A 17,480-nucleotide genomic window follows, 5' to 3' on the forward strand; every position below is an offset into this window, starting at 1 on the left:
GTATTCTATTTTCATGGGAAAACACACTGATGCTGGGAAAGATTGAAGGCAAAAGGAGAAGAGGTGGCAGAGGATGAGTGGTTAGGTAGCATCACAGACTCAATGAACATGAATCTGAGCAAATTCTGGGAGATAATGAAGCACAGGGAAGCCTGGCATGCTGCAGTCCCTGGGATCACAGAGTTGGACATGCCTTAGTGACTGAACAACAATTCTATTTTTTGGTTTGCTTTACAAAATATATTTAACTCATAAATCCTCCTTGAACTTGGCTTTGACATGTGAAATGAGAATTCAGCTAGTCCCCCTGCCCCAAATTACCAGAGTTATCTGAACTTCTGCTTCTCTGCTGGGTTTTATTTCAAAGACAAATCCTGCTTAGGATCAACTCAGTCATCAGCTGGATCTAATTTCTAGTACTTTTCTGAGTTGTGTCATATCACCTTAAGATAGACATTTCCTCTGACTTACCCAGGAATCTGCAGTAACTGCTTTACTTACATATACAAAGAATTACAATATAGCACCAACAGTAAAGTGTGGCAGCACCTTCCTGTTAGTGGGGAATTGGCTACTAAGAGCAGACTTTACCTTTGAAGCCCACCAGATTGGTGGTAGTCTGCTGTGTGCTTTGGGTGGGTAAAGGGCACTTTTGAGGTAGAGAGGGTTATTTCATCCAAAGGGCTGAAGTCACTGTTACCAGTGTCATAATTCTACGATCTTCTGGTTCTTCCACCTTTGTGGGGACCCTGGCTCCTACCTGTGACCTCAGTATAGCCCCAATCCCTCTCAAGGCTAAGCCTGTTTAAGTGTGGTTTATTGCAAGAAAAAGTAACTTCCTGCTCCTCCATGTAGGCTGTCAACTAGCTAGCTAGGTTTTGAGAAAAGTGAGGGGGTGGTTAACTAGGGAAATCCTATGCCAAATGTTATCAAGCCTATTGAAGGATCACTTGGGAGCTTAGGAAGCATGCAGATTTCTGTGCCCAGTACCGGGTTTCACTGGCATGGGGCTGGAAAGTTTCCCTGATCTCATCTCTTTGCAGCTTTTTCAAGCCTTAAAAAAACACCCACAGATGTTTACACACAGTTCTGAGCAGTTCTTCATTCTTTTTTCGTGAAATACTGATACCTGCTTGCCAGCACCTATGACAGTGTCCCAGAAGGAAGGCAGTTACACATGCTTAGGCAGGGCTCCAAAATAATTTCCAGCTTCGTTCTCTCCTTCCTCAGAGGTCAAAAGCTTAGTCGTTCATGATCTGTAAACCCAATCAGACTCCCCAGAAGACCGTCCTAGAACTCCAGGATTCCTGCTTAGAGTGAGGACCGGTCAGGTTCCTTCGGCACTATTCTGTCTTGTGGGGGCATCTGCAGTCCGGATTTCTGTCGGCGACAGGCCCTAGGGCAAGGATCCTGTCGTGCGTCGGATTCCTTTGGGCCATCTGTCCTACCTCGTCCCCGTCTCCAGGATAAGCCTCTCTCTCTCGCAGGTGGGGAGGCTGAGTTGGAGCCACATTCAGGGGAATTCAGGGGACTTTCCTATGCAATCCTCCGGATTCGCTCCCATTTCCCGTCTCTTCCCCGCCTTCCCTAACACCTTATCCTTCCCCTTTGCTCCCAGCAAAGTCTATGACCTCTTTCTTCTCCGCCTCAGTGGCCCCGCGTCTTTTCTTGCTACAAAACCAGGTGGTGGAGCAGGGGGTGTGAGTGAGGCTACACCCAGGATGCTCGTCCTGCAGTGGGGCGCAGGGGGAATGATTCGTCCTGAGGATCCCAACTCAACCAGCCCTCTCACCCCGAAGCGATCCTTTCCCCCTGGTCCCTCCAGAAGCTGTCTGCTGCCGCCGGTGGCAGAGGGGGACCATCAACCCCAGTCACTCCTCCAAGGCTGCTCCCAATAGGCGCGCTCTCCGGGCATCCTTACACCTCCCTTCGGCCTGCCATCCTCCCTACCTACCCGCAGTGCTCGGGGGTCCGCGGCGCTCCTGGATGGCCTGAGAAGGGGCGGGGATGAAGCGAGCGGGAGGAGCGGAGAGCGCTGGAAGAAGGGGGCGGCGCGGCTACGTTGTGCCTCCCGCCGCCCGGGAGCACCCGAGCCCGTGCGCGCGCGCACCTCACGGAGGCTCGGGCGGCGGGAGGCGGGCGGAGCTGAGGGCGGCGCGGGCGAAGGAGCAGCCTGCCGGGCGGGCGGAGCGATCGGCGGGCGGAGCGAGGGGGTGGGAGGGAGCGCGCGAGCGGGCAGGCGGGCGAGTAGCGTCTCCACCAGCATCCGCGGCGGTCGCGTTTGCCCGAAACCCGGAGGCTGACCAACGTCCGGCGGACGGGCTTGGGAGCTCGCCTTGTGCTGGGGGCCAGCCTCAGCGAAGCTCGGGGCTTGCAGCGTGCTTCCCTGCCCGCTCGCGGCCACCCCGGCTCCGGCGGCCTCGGCGCGCGCCAAGGGCTGGAGGTGCGGGAGCCACTCTCCGCTGCTCGGTCCCTGCGCTGCTCAGCCCTGGTTGGCCGCCGCGCCGCGGCTCCGAGCGGCGTCCCCGATCCCCAGCTTCCCGCCGGCTGCTCCGAGCAACGGTGCTCCGGGGCTCCAAACTCGGGCTGCCGGGGCAAGTGTCTTCATGAACCCAGAGGATGTCCGGGAAGCATTACAAGGGTCCTGAAGTCAGTTGTTGCATCAAGTATTTCATATTTGGCTTCAATGTCATATTTTGGGTAAGTTGGAGCGCTTCTGGGATTTCAACTATTGTGGCTGATCGATTCGCGATGATTTCGCGCACGTTGCTCTCAGCCTTTACTTTTCGCAGCCCCTCGGGCGCTTGTCGGAGCTCGCAGAGGCGTTTGCCTTCCGCCCTTTCAGCCTGCGCGTTGGAGAAATAAACATTTAATCCTTTCTAGGAACGCGAAAAGGTAAAAAAGAAAAACGGAGCCGGAAAGAGGGCACCCAGGCCTTGAGATTGCTTTTTAAGGGACGAATAACGTAGATGCAGATGAAAGAAAGGGTTCGGCAGTTGGAGAAATGAGCAACCACTCGAATGAGATTTGCTCCCGGTGGAGTATGGATGTTGGGCAGAGCGTGGTGTCATAATAGGGAAGGCTAATCGGGCAGAGTCGACCCTGAGGTCCACCTCTGACGGGGATCTGATTGGACGAGGGCTTGGCTCCGTGTTGCCGCGGCCAGTCTGTGCCATGCTCAGCGTGTATCTTCTTGCACCATCTCGGGCTTTGTGTAGGATGCAGATGCGGCAGTATATGGTTCTGTAATGTGCACGTAAATATCCCTTCCTGCACGCTCTTCTCTTCGTCTTCATCGGGAAAGCGCTCCTTTTGCATAATGGACTGACCAGTGGGTGTGCGGGGCGGAGGTGTTTATTTCTCTGTCTGTATTATTGTCAGGATAATAACAAGTCACCATCAACATATGTTTTAGTGTGTTCGCACCTCACGACCTGCTTTTCTGAGGAGTGACACATAGAGCGGGCCGTTTTGGGGGAAACCTTGGAGAGATGCAGAGGAGAAGGCGTACGAGACATGTTTTGTGGGGATACCGGGAGAGCAAATGCTTGAATGAAAGGTTCATCCATGCTCCGCTGGCACCACAATATGCTGGGCACCTATTGTAATTAGGCTGGGATGCCTACTCTTTTGTTTTGTTTGGATTCTCATCTTTGATTTCACAAACATGTTCAGCAACCAGACAAAGAGTTCACTAGGACAAGGGGAAACGTTGCTTCAAAGACCTTGTTCTTTTTCTTCTCCATCCCATCCCATTCCATCCTCTTCCTTATCGGGCACTCCCTTGGCCCCCACTATTCCCCCCATGGAAAGTAAAGATGGTGGCTGGTTGGGGTGGAGGGGGGGGTGTTCTTCAAGTTGCTGTTTAGTGTGGATTCAGTGTGAGGTCAACAATAATCCAGTGCTGGTGGTGGGATCAATGATAATCCACAGCAGTCTGAACATGGGGTGTATTTATTTTGATTCCCCTTTAGTTTTGGCCATTTGTTTGAACATATACATTGATGAGAAGAGTTGTCAATACAGCTCTTTATATTGTTTTCTTCCCACCACGCATTTACTAGGCTATTTTATTTTTATTCTCTGTTTTCTCCAGGAGTGTCTTGCATTGCTCTTGCATGTTTTGCAAAAGGGAATGAGAGTGATTGGAGACCACTCTCTGTGTCAGCATGTCATCTGGCCTCAGGACTGATAATGGGGTGGCGACACATGAATAAATATCAGATCCAGTCATTCGCAAGCCACTTTTTGCCAGAGGTTGAACATGATTCCTGTTAGCAGTCACCCCCCTCCCTCCACATAGTCAAACACTGCTACAAATGTGGGAAGAAGAAATTATTTTCTTTCCTTGCTTCCTTTTTTTCAACCCTTGTTGGACATATTTAAAAGTCACATTCCTGGGTGAGGCGTTTTGATTTTATCTGAACTTGAAACTTTCATGACTTTGAGAGTCAGGGACTACCGAAATGGGACTGGATCTTCTTGGGGTGGTGAGTTCAAGCCTCTTGATTTTACTTGAACACTTCCAAAATCTGAACATTTCAGCTACCAGGCAACAAAAAGCACCCAGGGGCTTTCTCTGCGGTTTCATAGCAGGAGGTGGAAAAGAAATAAAGGGATCTGGGCCTGTTCCCTGACAGTTTGGTGCAATTTTGTAGTGTGTACAGAGGCACATTTAGTGTTTTCTGTGGCTTAGGTTGTAGCAAAACCTCTGGAATTGTAGAGAGCTGCAAAGAATTGCAGAGTGCTTGCATGGAGAGTTCCAAAAGAAAGTCACATTGTGTCTGATTTTGAAGGTCTTCATCTCTTGGGAGGAGTTTTATGGGAAGCCTGAAAAGAGACACAGCGCTGTGGAACTAAAGCATCTGTCCCAGGCAGAACTGTTATGTAGATACCTCTGTTACAAGGACCCTTCTCTGACTCTGCTGTTTGTCTACACACCTTGTCCCTCCTCACTGCACCTAAAGCCTTCCACTCATATACCCCCTCATACTTTTGCTATCCTGCTGTCTGCTTCAAGGTTACCTCATAATTTGGGGAATTATTTGGGAATTATGGAATCTCTGAGTTTGCATTACCCCGGTCTCTAGAGTGATGAGGTAGCCATGATATTTGATGACAGTAATTTAGACTAAGATGTTAGTGACTGAAGAGTTGGGACTGGTGGCCTGATTCTGTAAAGTTTCACACCTCTGCTCTCTACAGTTGCCGTCCTAATCGTGACTGCTGGATTCAGCAGACTGGGGCGGCTCTTACACAGTTATGATGAAGACATTGATTACAGAGAACATGGTTTCCTAATTTTCCACACCAAAACTCTAGAAAAAAAAATTAAAACATTGTAGACATTTTGAGATAAAGTTCTGGTAAAATAAAAACTGAGAATTTGGTAGCCCTAGCACTAAGCGTTTGGTTCTCTTAGTAATGAGCAGTTTGACTTTTCACTACTCAGTTAACTGCCCCGGCCTCAGCTTCTTAACTGTTAAAATGAAGAGTTAGTGCTCACTCCGACAGCACATATAATAAAATTGGAACAGTACAGAGAAGGTTACAGAGAACGGCTCCTGCACAAGGATGACATGCAAATTCATGAGGCGCTCCATATATTTACAGCCACTATGGAGAACAGTATGGAGGTTACTTAACAAACTAAAATAGAACAACCGTATGACCCAGCAATCCCACTCCTGGGCATATACCTTGAGAAAACCATAATTTGAAAAGATACATTTGCTCCATGTCTCTTGCAGCATTATATCCAATAGTCAGGACATGGAAGCAACCTAAATGTCCATCAACAGAGGAATGGCTAAAGAAGATGTGGTACACATATGCAATGGAGTATTATTACTCAGCCATAAAAAGGAATGAAATTGTACCATTTGCAGAGATGTGGATCGACACAGAGACGGTCAGAGAGAGTGAATAATTCAGAAAGACAAAAACAGACATTGTATATTAATGCATATATGTGGAATCTAGAAAGATGGTATGCTGCTACTGCTGCTAAGTCGCTTCAGTCGTGTCCGACTCTGTGCGACCCCAGAGACGGCAGCCCACCAGGCTCCCCTGTCCCTGGGATTCTCCAGGCAAGAACACTGGAGTGGGTTGCCATTTCCTTCTCCAATGCATGAAAGTGAAAAGTGAAAGTGAAGTTTCTCAGTCGTGTCCGACTCTTAGTGACCCCATGGACTGCAGCCCACCAGGCTCCTCCGTCCATGGGATTTGCCAGGCAAGAGAACTGGAGTGGGGTGCCATTGCCTTCTCTGAGAAAGATGGTATAGATGAACTTATTTGCAAAGCAGAAATAGAGACACAGATGTAGAGAGAAAACATACGGATACCAAGGAGGGATAGATTGGGAGATTGGGATTGACATCTGCACTACTATGTATAAAATAATAACCAATAAGAACTTACTGTATTGCACAGAGCGCTCTATTCATTGCTCTGTGGTGACCTGAATAGGAAGAAAATCCCCCCCAAAAGGGGATATATATATATAGATATAGCTGATTGTAAAGTAACTATACTCCAATTTATAAAACAAAAAACGATGAGTTAGTCAAGTTGTAAGTTTCTTTCTAGTTCTGAAAAAAAGAATGGGTCTTTTGAGCTCTAATATGCTGGGGAAAAATATAATGAAAATAGCATATATTGGGACATATTAAATTATAGACTTTCTCTCACTGAGATTTGTCTGAAATCAACTTTTATTAATTTATTTATTTTTCCCTCAAGGATTCTTTCATTTGAAAAAATCTTTCCCTAATTTCTTCTTGGCTTATTCACTTATTGGTGTCATATGCATACTTTTGTGTCCCCACTGTGAATCTCAAATATAGTCTTGTGAGTCATTAAATATATTTTTTACTATTGGAGTTAGAGTTTCGTGTGTAAAATCTGGATCCTTTTATAGAATGCTTATAATGGCATTCTGAGTAACAAAGTCAACATCTTGCACAGATTCCTTTCTCATTAGTTATCACAAGGTGGTGGGGAAATCTTATTCACCCTATTTTATATTGGAAGAACTCAAGCCAGAAGGGAATTGGTGTTATGGAGGGTGTCGCCATACTAGGGCATTTCTTGGAAAACCTGGGACTGCTCTGGGGTAGGGGAGGGAAGAGAAAGCTTTTGGGTAATGCACCTCCACACTCCATCACCCAGCATGAATAGATATTTTGTTCTGGACCTTTTTAGGTTCTGACTCTAATACTTAAAAACTGTTACTAGGCAAGCAAATTGATATCAGTATTCTGGTTATCTATTGCTATCTAACACACAACCTCAAAACTTAGTGGCTTAAGATAAAACTTGATTATATCTGACAGTTCTGGGATTTGACCAGGCTCTGCTGGGCAGTTTGCACTTGGAACCGTCCATTTCAGTTGCAGTGAGATGGAGCTGGCTGGAGTTAACTGAAGGCTCGCTGGGGTGGGATACCCAAGATGGAACACCCCCCATGACTGGGCTCTCATCATCTCAGTTGATGCAGCTGAGAGCTCAGCCAGTGTTGTTGGCTAGAGCACCTCAACGTGTTTTCTTCCTTTCTCTAAGACTGGAAGAAGCAGCGTCCAGCCAGTGGACTACTCCTTGAACTGGTCCAGTGTCACTTTCATCTGTTCCTCTGATTAAAGCATGCATGCAGCCTGCTCAGTTTCGAGCAGGTGAAGAGACAAATTCCTCTTTTGTCAGATGAGTGTCAAGGTTGTGTGGGTTGTGGCCATCTTTGGGAAGTACAATCTTGAGCCTTGTTTAGTCGCTGAGCTGTATCTGACTGTTTTGTGACCCCATGGACTGTAGTCTGTCAGGGTCCACTGTCCATGGGATTTCCCAGGCAAGAATAGTGGAGTGGTTTGCCATTTCCTTCTCTAGGGAGTCTTCCTGGCCCAGGGATCGAGCTTGCATGTCCCTCATTAGCTGGCGAATTCTTTACCACTGAGCCATTTTTGTTTCTAAAGGAAAGGTAACATTACGCAATGGGCTTCACTGGTGGCTCAGATGGTAAAGAATCTGCCTGCGATGCAGGAGACCTGAGTTTGATCCCTGGGTTGGGAAGATCCCTGTTGGAGGGCATGGCAACCCACTCCAGTATTCTTGTCAGGAGAATCCCCATGGACAGAGGAGCCTGGCAGACTACAGTCCATGGGGTCGCAAAGAATCGGTCATGACTGAGTGACTAAGCACAACATTATCCAGTAGAGTTGTAGATTTGAGGATGCAATCGGATAAGATATTACTGAGCACACTGTCTCAATATTTAACAAATGGTAGATATGGCCTGTGTCATTGTCTCCAGATTTCATACTGTTTCCATCCTGGCTATAGAACTTATAGAATACCTTAGCCTGGAAGTTTGTCATTACTACCAGGTAATGATGCTCCTCTTGATATCTACCAAGGAGATGAGGTGAATAGATTCAACAGATTTATTCATCACTTATTTGAAAAGAGCACTGTGGATAAGTGGAAGCCTTAAATGACTTAGGAGAGCCAAGTCATTTTTCTTCTCTTTGCTGTACAAAGATTAGAAAGCCATGGATCCTTGAGGCCAAATTTCTCCTTGATGTGCTTGCAAATATTACATTGTATCTTTAAGTGTAGGTTTACCCAGGTTTGATGGCAGAATGTCGCATCTAATTTGTTTCCACAGGGCTTCAATTCCCAGAGAAGAGAGATTTAGAGAACCTTGTGGGGGGCATCAAGTTGGAAGCCTTATCTTATGATTCACTGTAAATTGTAAGATGTTCTGGAATGATGATACATCAGCAGTTTATAAGTCATAATTTTTGTTTTAATTTGCTAGACATCTGTTAGCTTCGATGGCAACCATATGGGAGTCTAAATTGCCTTTTGAATTACAGGGAGATGGTAGGAAGAAAGCTAAATATGGTTATGAAAGTGTCAAATGGGAAAAGTGTAAGAAGGGTGTGCAGACTTCAGGGGGGGGAAGTAATTGACTACTGACTTGCTTGGTCTGGCCTCTCACTCTTGGGTCAGTGAGAAGGCACCAAAGCATTCTCACTTGATGATATGCCTGGAAGGTTGAAATGAAGCCAAGGGGAAGAGTTGGAAAACCAACTAATGTCTCACCCAACATAAAATTGCCAAGGTGAGCTCATTTAGATAGATCACTCTGTCTTAATACATCCACAGTAGTAGTTAGTCTCTGGCCAAACGTGAAAGCAACCTGTATTTTAACAGAGCTTTATAATTATGGTGTCTTTCTTCTAAACATTTCAAAGCATCGTACAAGCACATTATGACATGTTTGTGACAGATGTAGAAATTGAAGAACAGAGACGTGGAGTGACTTTTGAGGTGGTGACCACATCAGGGTCCACTTTTAAAGTGTTAAGTCTCTAGCAATAACTATAGCCCTAGCTTCTTACTTTAAACTTATTTTAGAAGATGCTTGTTACTCTAAAATAAAACATCAAGTAAATCATTTACATCTGTTCATAATTGAAAAGTGATAAGGTTTTTGCATATGCCTCAATTAACACCACCCACAAGCACAGAAAAGTTAGGATGAAAATGTTGTTAAAGAGTATGATAGAATAATAAACTATTGTATAGTCTGTTGATAATTCATAAATGAAACATGGAATATTAAAGACAGTGTTCCTGAGTCACATGCTTCTTTCCATATGTAATGCTGATGACTATCTTAAAATGGTACCTTCAGACTTCCGAATCATCATCCTTCATTAGACTTATTAAAGGCTTCAATTGCAGGGACTCTCAGTTATTTTCATAAGTTCAGTGTCTAGCATATTGTCTGAAACACAGTAGGTGTTTAATAAATGTTTGTTGAGTGAATGAATTACGAAATCATTGGAGAGTACATAGACTTCCTCTCCTCTCACTTACTATTCAGGGAGGCATTTTCCCTGTAACATCTGGCCAACCCTCCTTAGGATGGATTTCTTTGGGACCACTTTAATCATTTGAGAGTTTCATCTTTCCTGCAAACTAGATGGAATCATTCCCCCTGGAGTGTCCATTTTCCTAATTTACTGTTGTTAAATTTTTATTTTGAAACAGTCTCACACCTGCAGAGAAATTGCAAGTGGTACTATTTGTTTTTATCCTGAATCATTTGAGAAAAAGTTGCCGGCAAATGGCTATCAAACACACCAATACTTCAGTGTATATTTCCTGAAACTAGGATGTTCTCCAAGATAATCACAGTGCAGTCATCAAAGCCAGGAATTTACCACTGATACATTACCACCATCTAAATCTTAAACCTCATTCAAGTTTCTCAGTTATTTCAATCTTGTCTTCTAAAGCAGAAGAATTCAGTTCAGAAGACACATTGTATATAGTTGGGTCTTTTAGTCTTTTTCAATCTTTCACTGGTCAGATTTTTGACACTTTCGAAGATTTTAAATTAGCTATTTTGTACAATGTCCCTTAATTGGGGTTGGCCTGCCATTTTCTCATTGTTAGATTCAGGCTGTCCATCTCTGGCAGGATAATTACTGAGTTCCTCTCATTGCATCCATCAAGGGGCACTGATTTCTGTTTCTGTTTGTTCCATTACTGATGATGGTCACTTGACTGAAGTGTTGCCTGCTCTTTCTCCATCATAAAGTGACTTTTTTTCCCTTTTGGTGGCAAGTTATTGTGAAATTATGTAAATAGCCCATTCCTCATCAAAATTTCAATTAATTAATTAATATCAGTGAGAACTTTTGGTCTCTTTGCCTCCAGTATGTTTTAATTAAACTGTTACTCTCATTACTTACTTTAATGTTCCCATTGGTCCCAGGCTTGGCAGTCAGTGGCAGTGTCTTTATGCCCTTTAACTCCCATCATTCTTTGAACGCATCTTTGCTTTCTTTCAGAAAAAGATCTTCCAAGCTCATTTTGTAATTTACTAGTGTCATGTTTTGTATCAGTTATTTCTCCAAGGAGCCCTAGTTCCTTTGCCTAGAGAATGATATGTAGAAACCAATATCTGGTGGCTAAGTATGCTCATTGCTTGGAGGCTATCACCACCTCTGGGCTCTTTTAATGGACAGGACTGTGGAATATGTGTGTATACACATATGCACACATAACACAGGTTTACATCTGTGTTTCTATATCCAGCTATATATTTTCAAAACCATGAGTTCACGCTGGTATCTCAAATCCCTGTCTGACACCACAGGGCTTACTTTAGTTTTTTTCTTTTCCATATTTGTAACTACCTCTTTGACAGTGAGAATCCTGGCTCCCATCGTTCTTAACAATTTACTCATTTGATTAAATCTCCCCTTCTGTAGCCAGTCTTCCACTGCTGCCCATGACCCTTACCTGGTTACTCTCCTTACCTGTTGGTGCTCCAACCTGCATCCCACTGTGAACACCTTTCTCTGAGACCTGGCTCTGGTCTTTCACATCTCTCTCCATACCCGTTCCTGCACAAAGGCCTATCTATCTTCCTTTGTCCCTTCTCATGGCTTTAAGACTGAATTTTTCAGGAAGGAGAAGGGGAAGGGCCTGGGTTACTCTTGTGTGGTATAAGACTTATCTGCCTCTGCATAGACCTTCATTATTTACAAATTTCTAAACCCTCTGCTTTCCATCTTTAGAGGCTCTTAGGTTTTTCATGTGTTCTTCATATACTATTTCCAGATTGCTCTTTGCCCTGATTATTGTACTCTGCCTGTGGTCCTATTAATGCAGCAACCAGAATGGAACACATTTTTTTCAGACGCTGTTCCTACCATTCAGAGACTGGTGGGTTGTTATTCTCGAAGTCCCCCTTAAGTTCTAGGTTAGGAGGTAGAGCCTGGATTCATCTTTGAGTAAGCTACTTTTACACATTATTGCCTCAGTTGCTCATCTAAAGTAAGTAAAGTGTCAGTTGCTCAGTCGTGTCTTGACTTTTGTGACCCCATGGACTGTAGCCCACCAGGCTCCTCTGTCCATGGGATTCTCCAGGCAAGAATACTAGAGTGGGTTGCCATTTCCTTCTCCAGAGGATCTTCCTGACCCAGGGATCAAACCCTGGCCTTCCACATTGCTCATCTAAAATACAGCAAAAATAATTCCAATAGCTTACAGAGTTGTTATCCAGTATTAAATGAGATCATACACATCAAAGTGTTAGCTGCTTAGTCGTGTCCGACTCTTGGCGACCCCATAGCCTGTAGCCCGCCAGGCTCCTCTGTCCATGGGATTCTCTAGGCAAGAATACTGCAGTGGGTTGCCATTTCCTTCTCCATACACGTGAAAGTGCTTTCTAAAAGGTCATTCTCTCGGTACAAACAGTAGTTATTAACGCAGGCTAAACTGCACATGCTTTTCCTGGCAGCCAGAGAACATTGTTGGCTCAAGTTGAATTTCTAGTGGAATGAAACCTTCATCTCTTTTTCAAGTGAACTTCTTTTAAACCCATCTCCCTAGGCTAAGTGCTAATCAAAAGCCCTAACCCTCCAGTTAATTATTTGCATTTAGATTTAGTACTATATATTTATCCTATTTAAATGTCTTATTCTGGCCCAGTGGTTTTCACTTCCTTCCAGCAGCTGTAGGCTTCCTTAAGGTGTATGCGGCCTGAGTGGGAGGGTTTCTGCCCTTTGTTGCTCCTGGAGCAGCTCAGATAGTAGGTTTGGTATTTTGAGATACCATGAAGAGTTTTGCTTGAAAAAGGGGTCTACTGCTTAAACACACAATTGAAAACCAGCATTCTAGCCTTCAGATAAATTTCAATCTTGAAGGTCAAGGCATGTTTAGAAAAAGTTATTCCTCATACAGGTTTTTCTCTTATGGATTTTCATGCATTGGAAGTCCCTCTCCCTGATTAGGGGCTTCCCTGATGTCTCAGATGGTAAAGAATCTGCCTGCAATGTAAGAAATCCAGGTTTGATCCCTGGGTCAGGAAGATCACCTAGGGAAAGGAATGGCTACCCACTCCAGTATTCTTGCTTAGAGAATCCCTTGGACAGAGGAACCTGGTGGGCTACAATTCTTGGGGTCTCACAGTGGAACACGACTGAGTGACTCACATTTCACTTTTCACTTTCTATAGGGTTGGTTGATATTTCACCCCTTTATGGACACAGCACCATAATCAGTGAATTGTTAGGAAATTTCAGTCTTCCCACCTGGGAATCTGATTCTGTAGGTCCAGGATGGGGCCCTGGTATTAGTGGGGATTTTTAAAAATCCCTGCAGGTGATTTTGATGTCCAGCTGAAGTGGAGAAGCTCTAGCTTGTTTTTCTTGGCAAGATGTGTCATCTCTTGCTATTACTCTCTGAAGGGTTGCTGGGGGAGCTGGGAGTAGGTGGTATAGGGCTCTGACCAGAGGGTGACTGACTTCACCAGCACACACAGCTAGTGTTCTTCGCTTATGAGAAAAAAAATTATGTGGCCTATTTTATCCCTCATGGAATTTTTTTATTAATCCAAAAATGCCAGTTTATTTTTAAACCTGAAAACCCTAAAAACAAAAGGAGAACATCTCCGCTAGAGAGAACCTCTTGTGCTGCAATTACTATGCTAAAAATTAGCATCGTATAGGGGTAGAAGCTAGTTATTCGTTGGACAGGAACAGCGAAGAAGCAGACGTTTTCTTCTTTGCCCTCGTGGTCCCGCAGACTTCAGTGCAGTGGACTGGGTCTAACCACAGGCGCAGGACAGCAGACGCTGCTCTTCTCCACAAACCTGCCTCCCTGTCCAAGGTGCTCTTCCTTGGCAGTTTTGTTGACTTCCCTCTGCCGACATGCCAAGCAGGGACATTTCTTCTCTCGTATCTAAGTGTGCAGCACTGTCATGAAGAGCTGACAGTAAAGCAAACAGGAGATATCTTCCAGTTTTCCTTAGAAAGAAAAGTTGCAATGTGCATAACACGTTTTTTCATTTTTTTCTGACTTACTCCTTTTTATCTACTCCCTTTTGAAACAAAAAAATAAGAATTAGGTGTTCAATTATGGCTGGGCACCTAAAGTGGAAATCTTTTGAGAGAAATAAAATTAAAAAAAAAAACTTTTATTTTATGTTGGGGTATAGCCAGTTAACAATGTTGTGATAGTTTCGGGTGAGCAGAGAAGGGACTGAGCCGTAATATACATGTATCCATTCTCTCCCAAACTCCCCTCCCATCCAGGCTGCCATAAACATTGAGCAGAGTTCCATATGCTGTACAGTAGGTCCTTGTTGGTTATCCATTTTAAACATAGCTGGGTGTACATGCCCATCCCCGACTCCCTAACTATCCCTTCCTCTCATTCTCCCCCTGCCCCCAGCCCCAGCAACCATAAGTTCGTTCCCTAAGTCCGTAAGTCTCTGAAAGAAATAAAATTTTGAATTAAAATCTGAATGATTTCTCTGAGATGTTCAACTGGAGCATAGTTATCAGCACTCATAAACACACCCAGAGTGGTATACACATTCTGTGGTTAGCACTATGGTATTATCTGTCTGTACATAAAGAATCATTAATTATGAAATATAAGGTATAATATTTAAGTAATGTAATCACCAACCTCAGTAACAAAATAGCGTTAGGAAGTGGTTGGCCAAACATTTTGGCTCTTCTCATTGAAAAGGCATAGTAACGTTCTATAGCTCTTCCAACTACTATTTACTATTTGGATAAGTATTGCAAGACATAGGGCTCTTTCTACTTGTTGAATTTGTTTTTTTTCTAAATTATACTTGGCACTTCATCTTGAATTTCTAAAAATCTGGAGGGAACAGCTGGTGCTCTAATAAATATTCAGGCCAGCTATTTTAATGCTTTGTATTTAATTAAGTCGTCCTAATAAAAGAGGAATACTTGACTTAAGCATTTCTCAAAGTATAATGTTTTGCTTCCAACAAAAATTTCCCCCAACTGTTAATATTTCCCTGAAGCAGCCTTAAAACTTAATTCTGCCAAGTGAGTAGTTCTAATCACTTCTGAAGCATTTAATGCCAAAACTCAGTTTTCCTGTTTTAAGGTACAGTCCTATCAATATAGCCCAGCCCCTTCACTTGTGAAGATTCCACAGTCATTGACCTTTTAGAAGAATTCTTTGTAGGGTCCAGTATTAGAGAGTGATAAAATGTTTACCCTGAGTTGGGCATTCTGGTGGTCTGGTGGTAGGCAGCAGTCTGGTGGTAAGGAGTTTGGATTCTGAATGTGTCTGAATTTTTACCCAGTTTTATTCCCAGACTTGTGATCTTAGGCTACTTACTCACCTTACAGTTATGTCTCCTCATCTGCAAAATGGCATCTTTAGTAGTAATATTAAGACCCAGCATCTATCTCATAGTTGTGAGGATTTAGAGGAGTTAGTATATATAAACTGCTTGGAATGATCGATAGGTATTAGCAATTATTACTCTTATTTTCCTCTATGCCTATAATTTCATTTTGGTGGGGTTTTCTTGACTTCTTTCAGAACTGTTACAGTAATCTTACACTGTAACATATATTTTTTTGTTCTCTGTAATGTTCTGCCTACAGAAGTACATTCCCAAAATAACTAAAGGGAAAAAGGATCTAACAAATGTTCACAGTGTTCTTTTCATTGTAATGAATGGCATGTAAGCCTTATCATGGATACCAGACCATGAATTCCTGTTGATTGTTATTAATGTTCCCATCTTTCTTTACCCAATTGGATTCACTCTTCATTTTCTCAGCAAAACCAGACTGTCTCATGTTGGTGTTTTGTACTGGGAAGTTGAGTTTCTGTTGTTGGATCTTGGTGTTAGGCCTAGCACCTGGGAGAAATAGAAACATTTTACTAAAATCTGTTAAATCTGGATGTTTTGAAAATACCTAGATGGCTGTAAACATATGTATTTAGCTTTTGTAGTATCATAAGTCCTGTATATTTTAGTCATTGTTTTACTCTGTATTTCCAACACATTCTTTCAGGTTGTGAAGGTGAACACTGAGTTGGCGATACAGGTAATTCAGAATTTCCCCTGGATGTCTTTCCTGCTGATGAAGAAGTAGGATTTTGGTCAGAACTCCCAGTGTTCTTGCCTGGAGAATCCCATGGACGGAGGAGCCTGGTAGGCTGCAGTTCATGGGGTCGCTAAGAGTCAGACATGACTGAGAGACTTCACTTTCACTTTTCACTTTCATACATTGGAGAAGGAAATGGCAACCCACTCCAGTGTTCTCGCCTGGAGAATCCCAGGGACGGGGGAGCCTGGTGGGCTGCCGTCTGTGGGGTCGCACAGAATCGGACACGACTGAAGCGACTTAGCAGCAGCAGCAGCAGCAGTGTCACCTGATGCAAAAGACCTAGGCTTCTTTTTCCAAGCATAATTCTCTAACTGGGCTTAACTCTAGGAGAAAAGGCCAGGGGATGCTAATTCAGTAGGTGCAAGGAGCGTAGGCCCTCATTCCCATGCTGAAATTTTTCAGAAAGCCCCAGCCATTGAAGGAAGAGAGAAGGGATGAAGGGAAGATTAGGTAGAATTTTCATTATATTATTCATTAGTAAAAAAGATGATCTGTGTGGCACGATCCGATATTATAAGAGCACTTAAAATTTTTTTTAAATTGGTGGGTAATTGCTTTACAATGTTGTGTTGGTATCTGCTGTACAACTATGACTCAGCTATATGTATACATGTATCCCCTCCCTCAAGCCTCCTTCCACCCCATCCCCATCCCATCCCTCTAGGTCATCACAGAGCATTAAGCTGAGCTCCCTGCCTTCTACAGAAGCTTCCCACTAGCTAACTGTTTTACACGTGATAGTGTAGATATGTCAGAGGTACTCTCTCAATTCATCCCACCCTCTCCTTCTGCCGCTGTGTCCACAAGTCCATTCATAAGAGCATATTTAAAGTCATTTTAGGTTACCCATATTTAAAATCATTTTAGGTTACCCATAGCACCCCCAAAGTGCTGCTTTAGATTCGCTCACTGACCTCACCATCCGTTGATGATTTGCGACTTGCCAGGGAAGGCACTGGAGTTTCGTCTTGGTCCCCCTGCCCTCTGCTGGCTGAGTGTCTGAAGGATGGCTGATGAGCCAAAGTAGCAGATCCCAAACGAATGGCCTGCATGGTTTCAGACTGACGTTTGTGCTACCCCTAGTATTTCTCAAATTTTAAGTCACATGGGGATCTTGATTAAAATGCATTTTTTGGTTCGGTGGGCTTGAGAAGGGCCTAAGATCTGGTTCATTAACACGCTCCCAGGTGAGGCTGATGCTGTTGGTTCACTGATCTCATTTTCAGTTGCAAGGATCTAGACCATTTCAAACTATTTTTCCTTTAAATCGACTCCATTTTTAAACCTTAAATACATTTATTTAAAAAGGAAACTTGAAAAATATCAATATTCAGATGCATACAATGACAACTATATGGCTTGTTAATGTCTAGGTAGCTCTAGGTGCCTGCTGGCAGGCCTGAGTTACAGACTTACTTTCCTTTGTGACAGTGGAGGTTAACAAGTATACCAAGTGCTCAACATCCTGGCATCAAATGGAGACTTTCTCCTTGACTAGACCAGAGGATTAGGAGA

The 17,480-nt window shown here is 43.8% G+C and overlaps 1 protein-coding gene and 1 non-coding gene across 2 annotated transcripts in view; both read left to right on the forward strand.

The window, feature by feature from the left end:
• Positions 1–2,163: 2,163 nt before the first annotated feature.
• The window catches only part of TSPAN5 (tetraspanin 5), a 180,761-nt gene continuing 165,444 nt past the window's right edge, over positions 2,164–17,480 (forward strand). The window contains exon 1 of the mRNA XM_061419595.1: positions 2,164–2,700. Coding sequence (XP_061275579.1) covers positions 2,620–2,700 — 81 coding nt within the window. The 5' untranslated portion in view covers positions 2,164–2,619. The remainder of the gene's footprint in view (positions 2,701–17,480) is intronic.
• Positions 5,499–5,609, forward strand: LOC133250176 (U6 spliceosomal RNA). Its single transcript, XR_009737280.1, has one exon. It is a non-coding gene; the product is annotated as a U6 spliceosomal RNA (small nuclear RNA).

The sequence above is a fragment of the Bos javanicus genome, chromosome 6 (genome assembly GCF_032452875.1).
Source record: "Bos javanicus breed banteng chromosome 6, ARS-OSU_banteng_1.0, whole genome shotgun sequence".
Taxonomy (NCBI): Eukaryota; Metazoa; Chordata; class Mammalia; order Artiodactyla; family Bovidae; genus Bos; species Bos javanicus.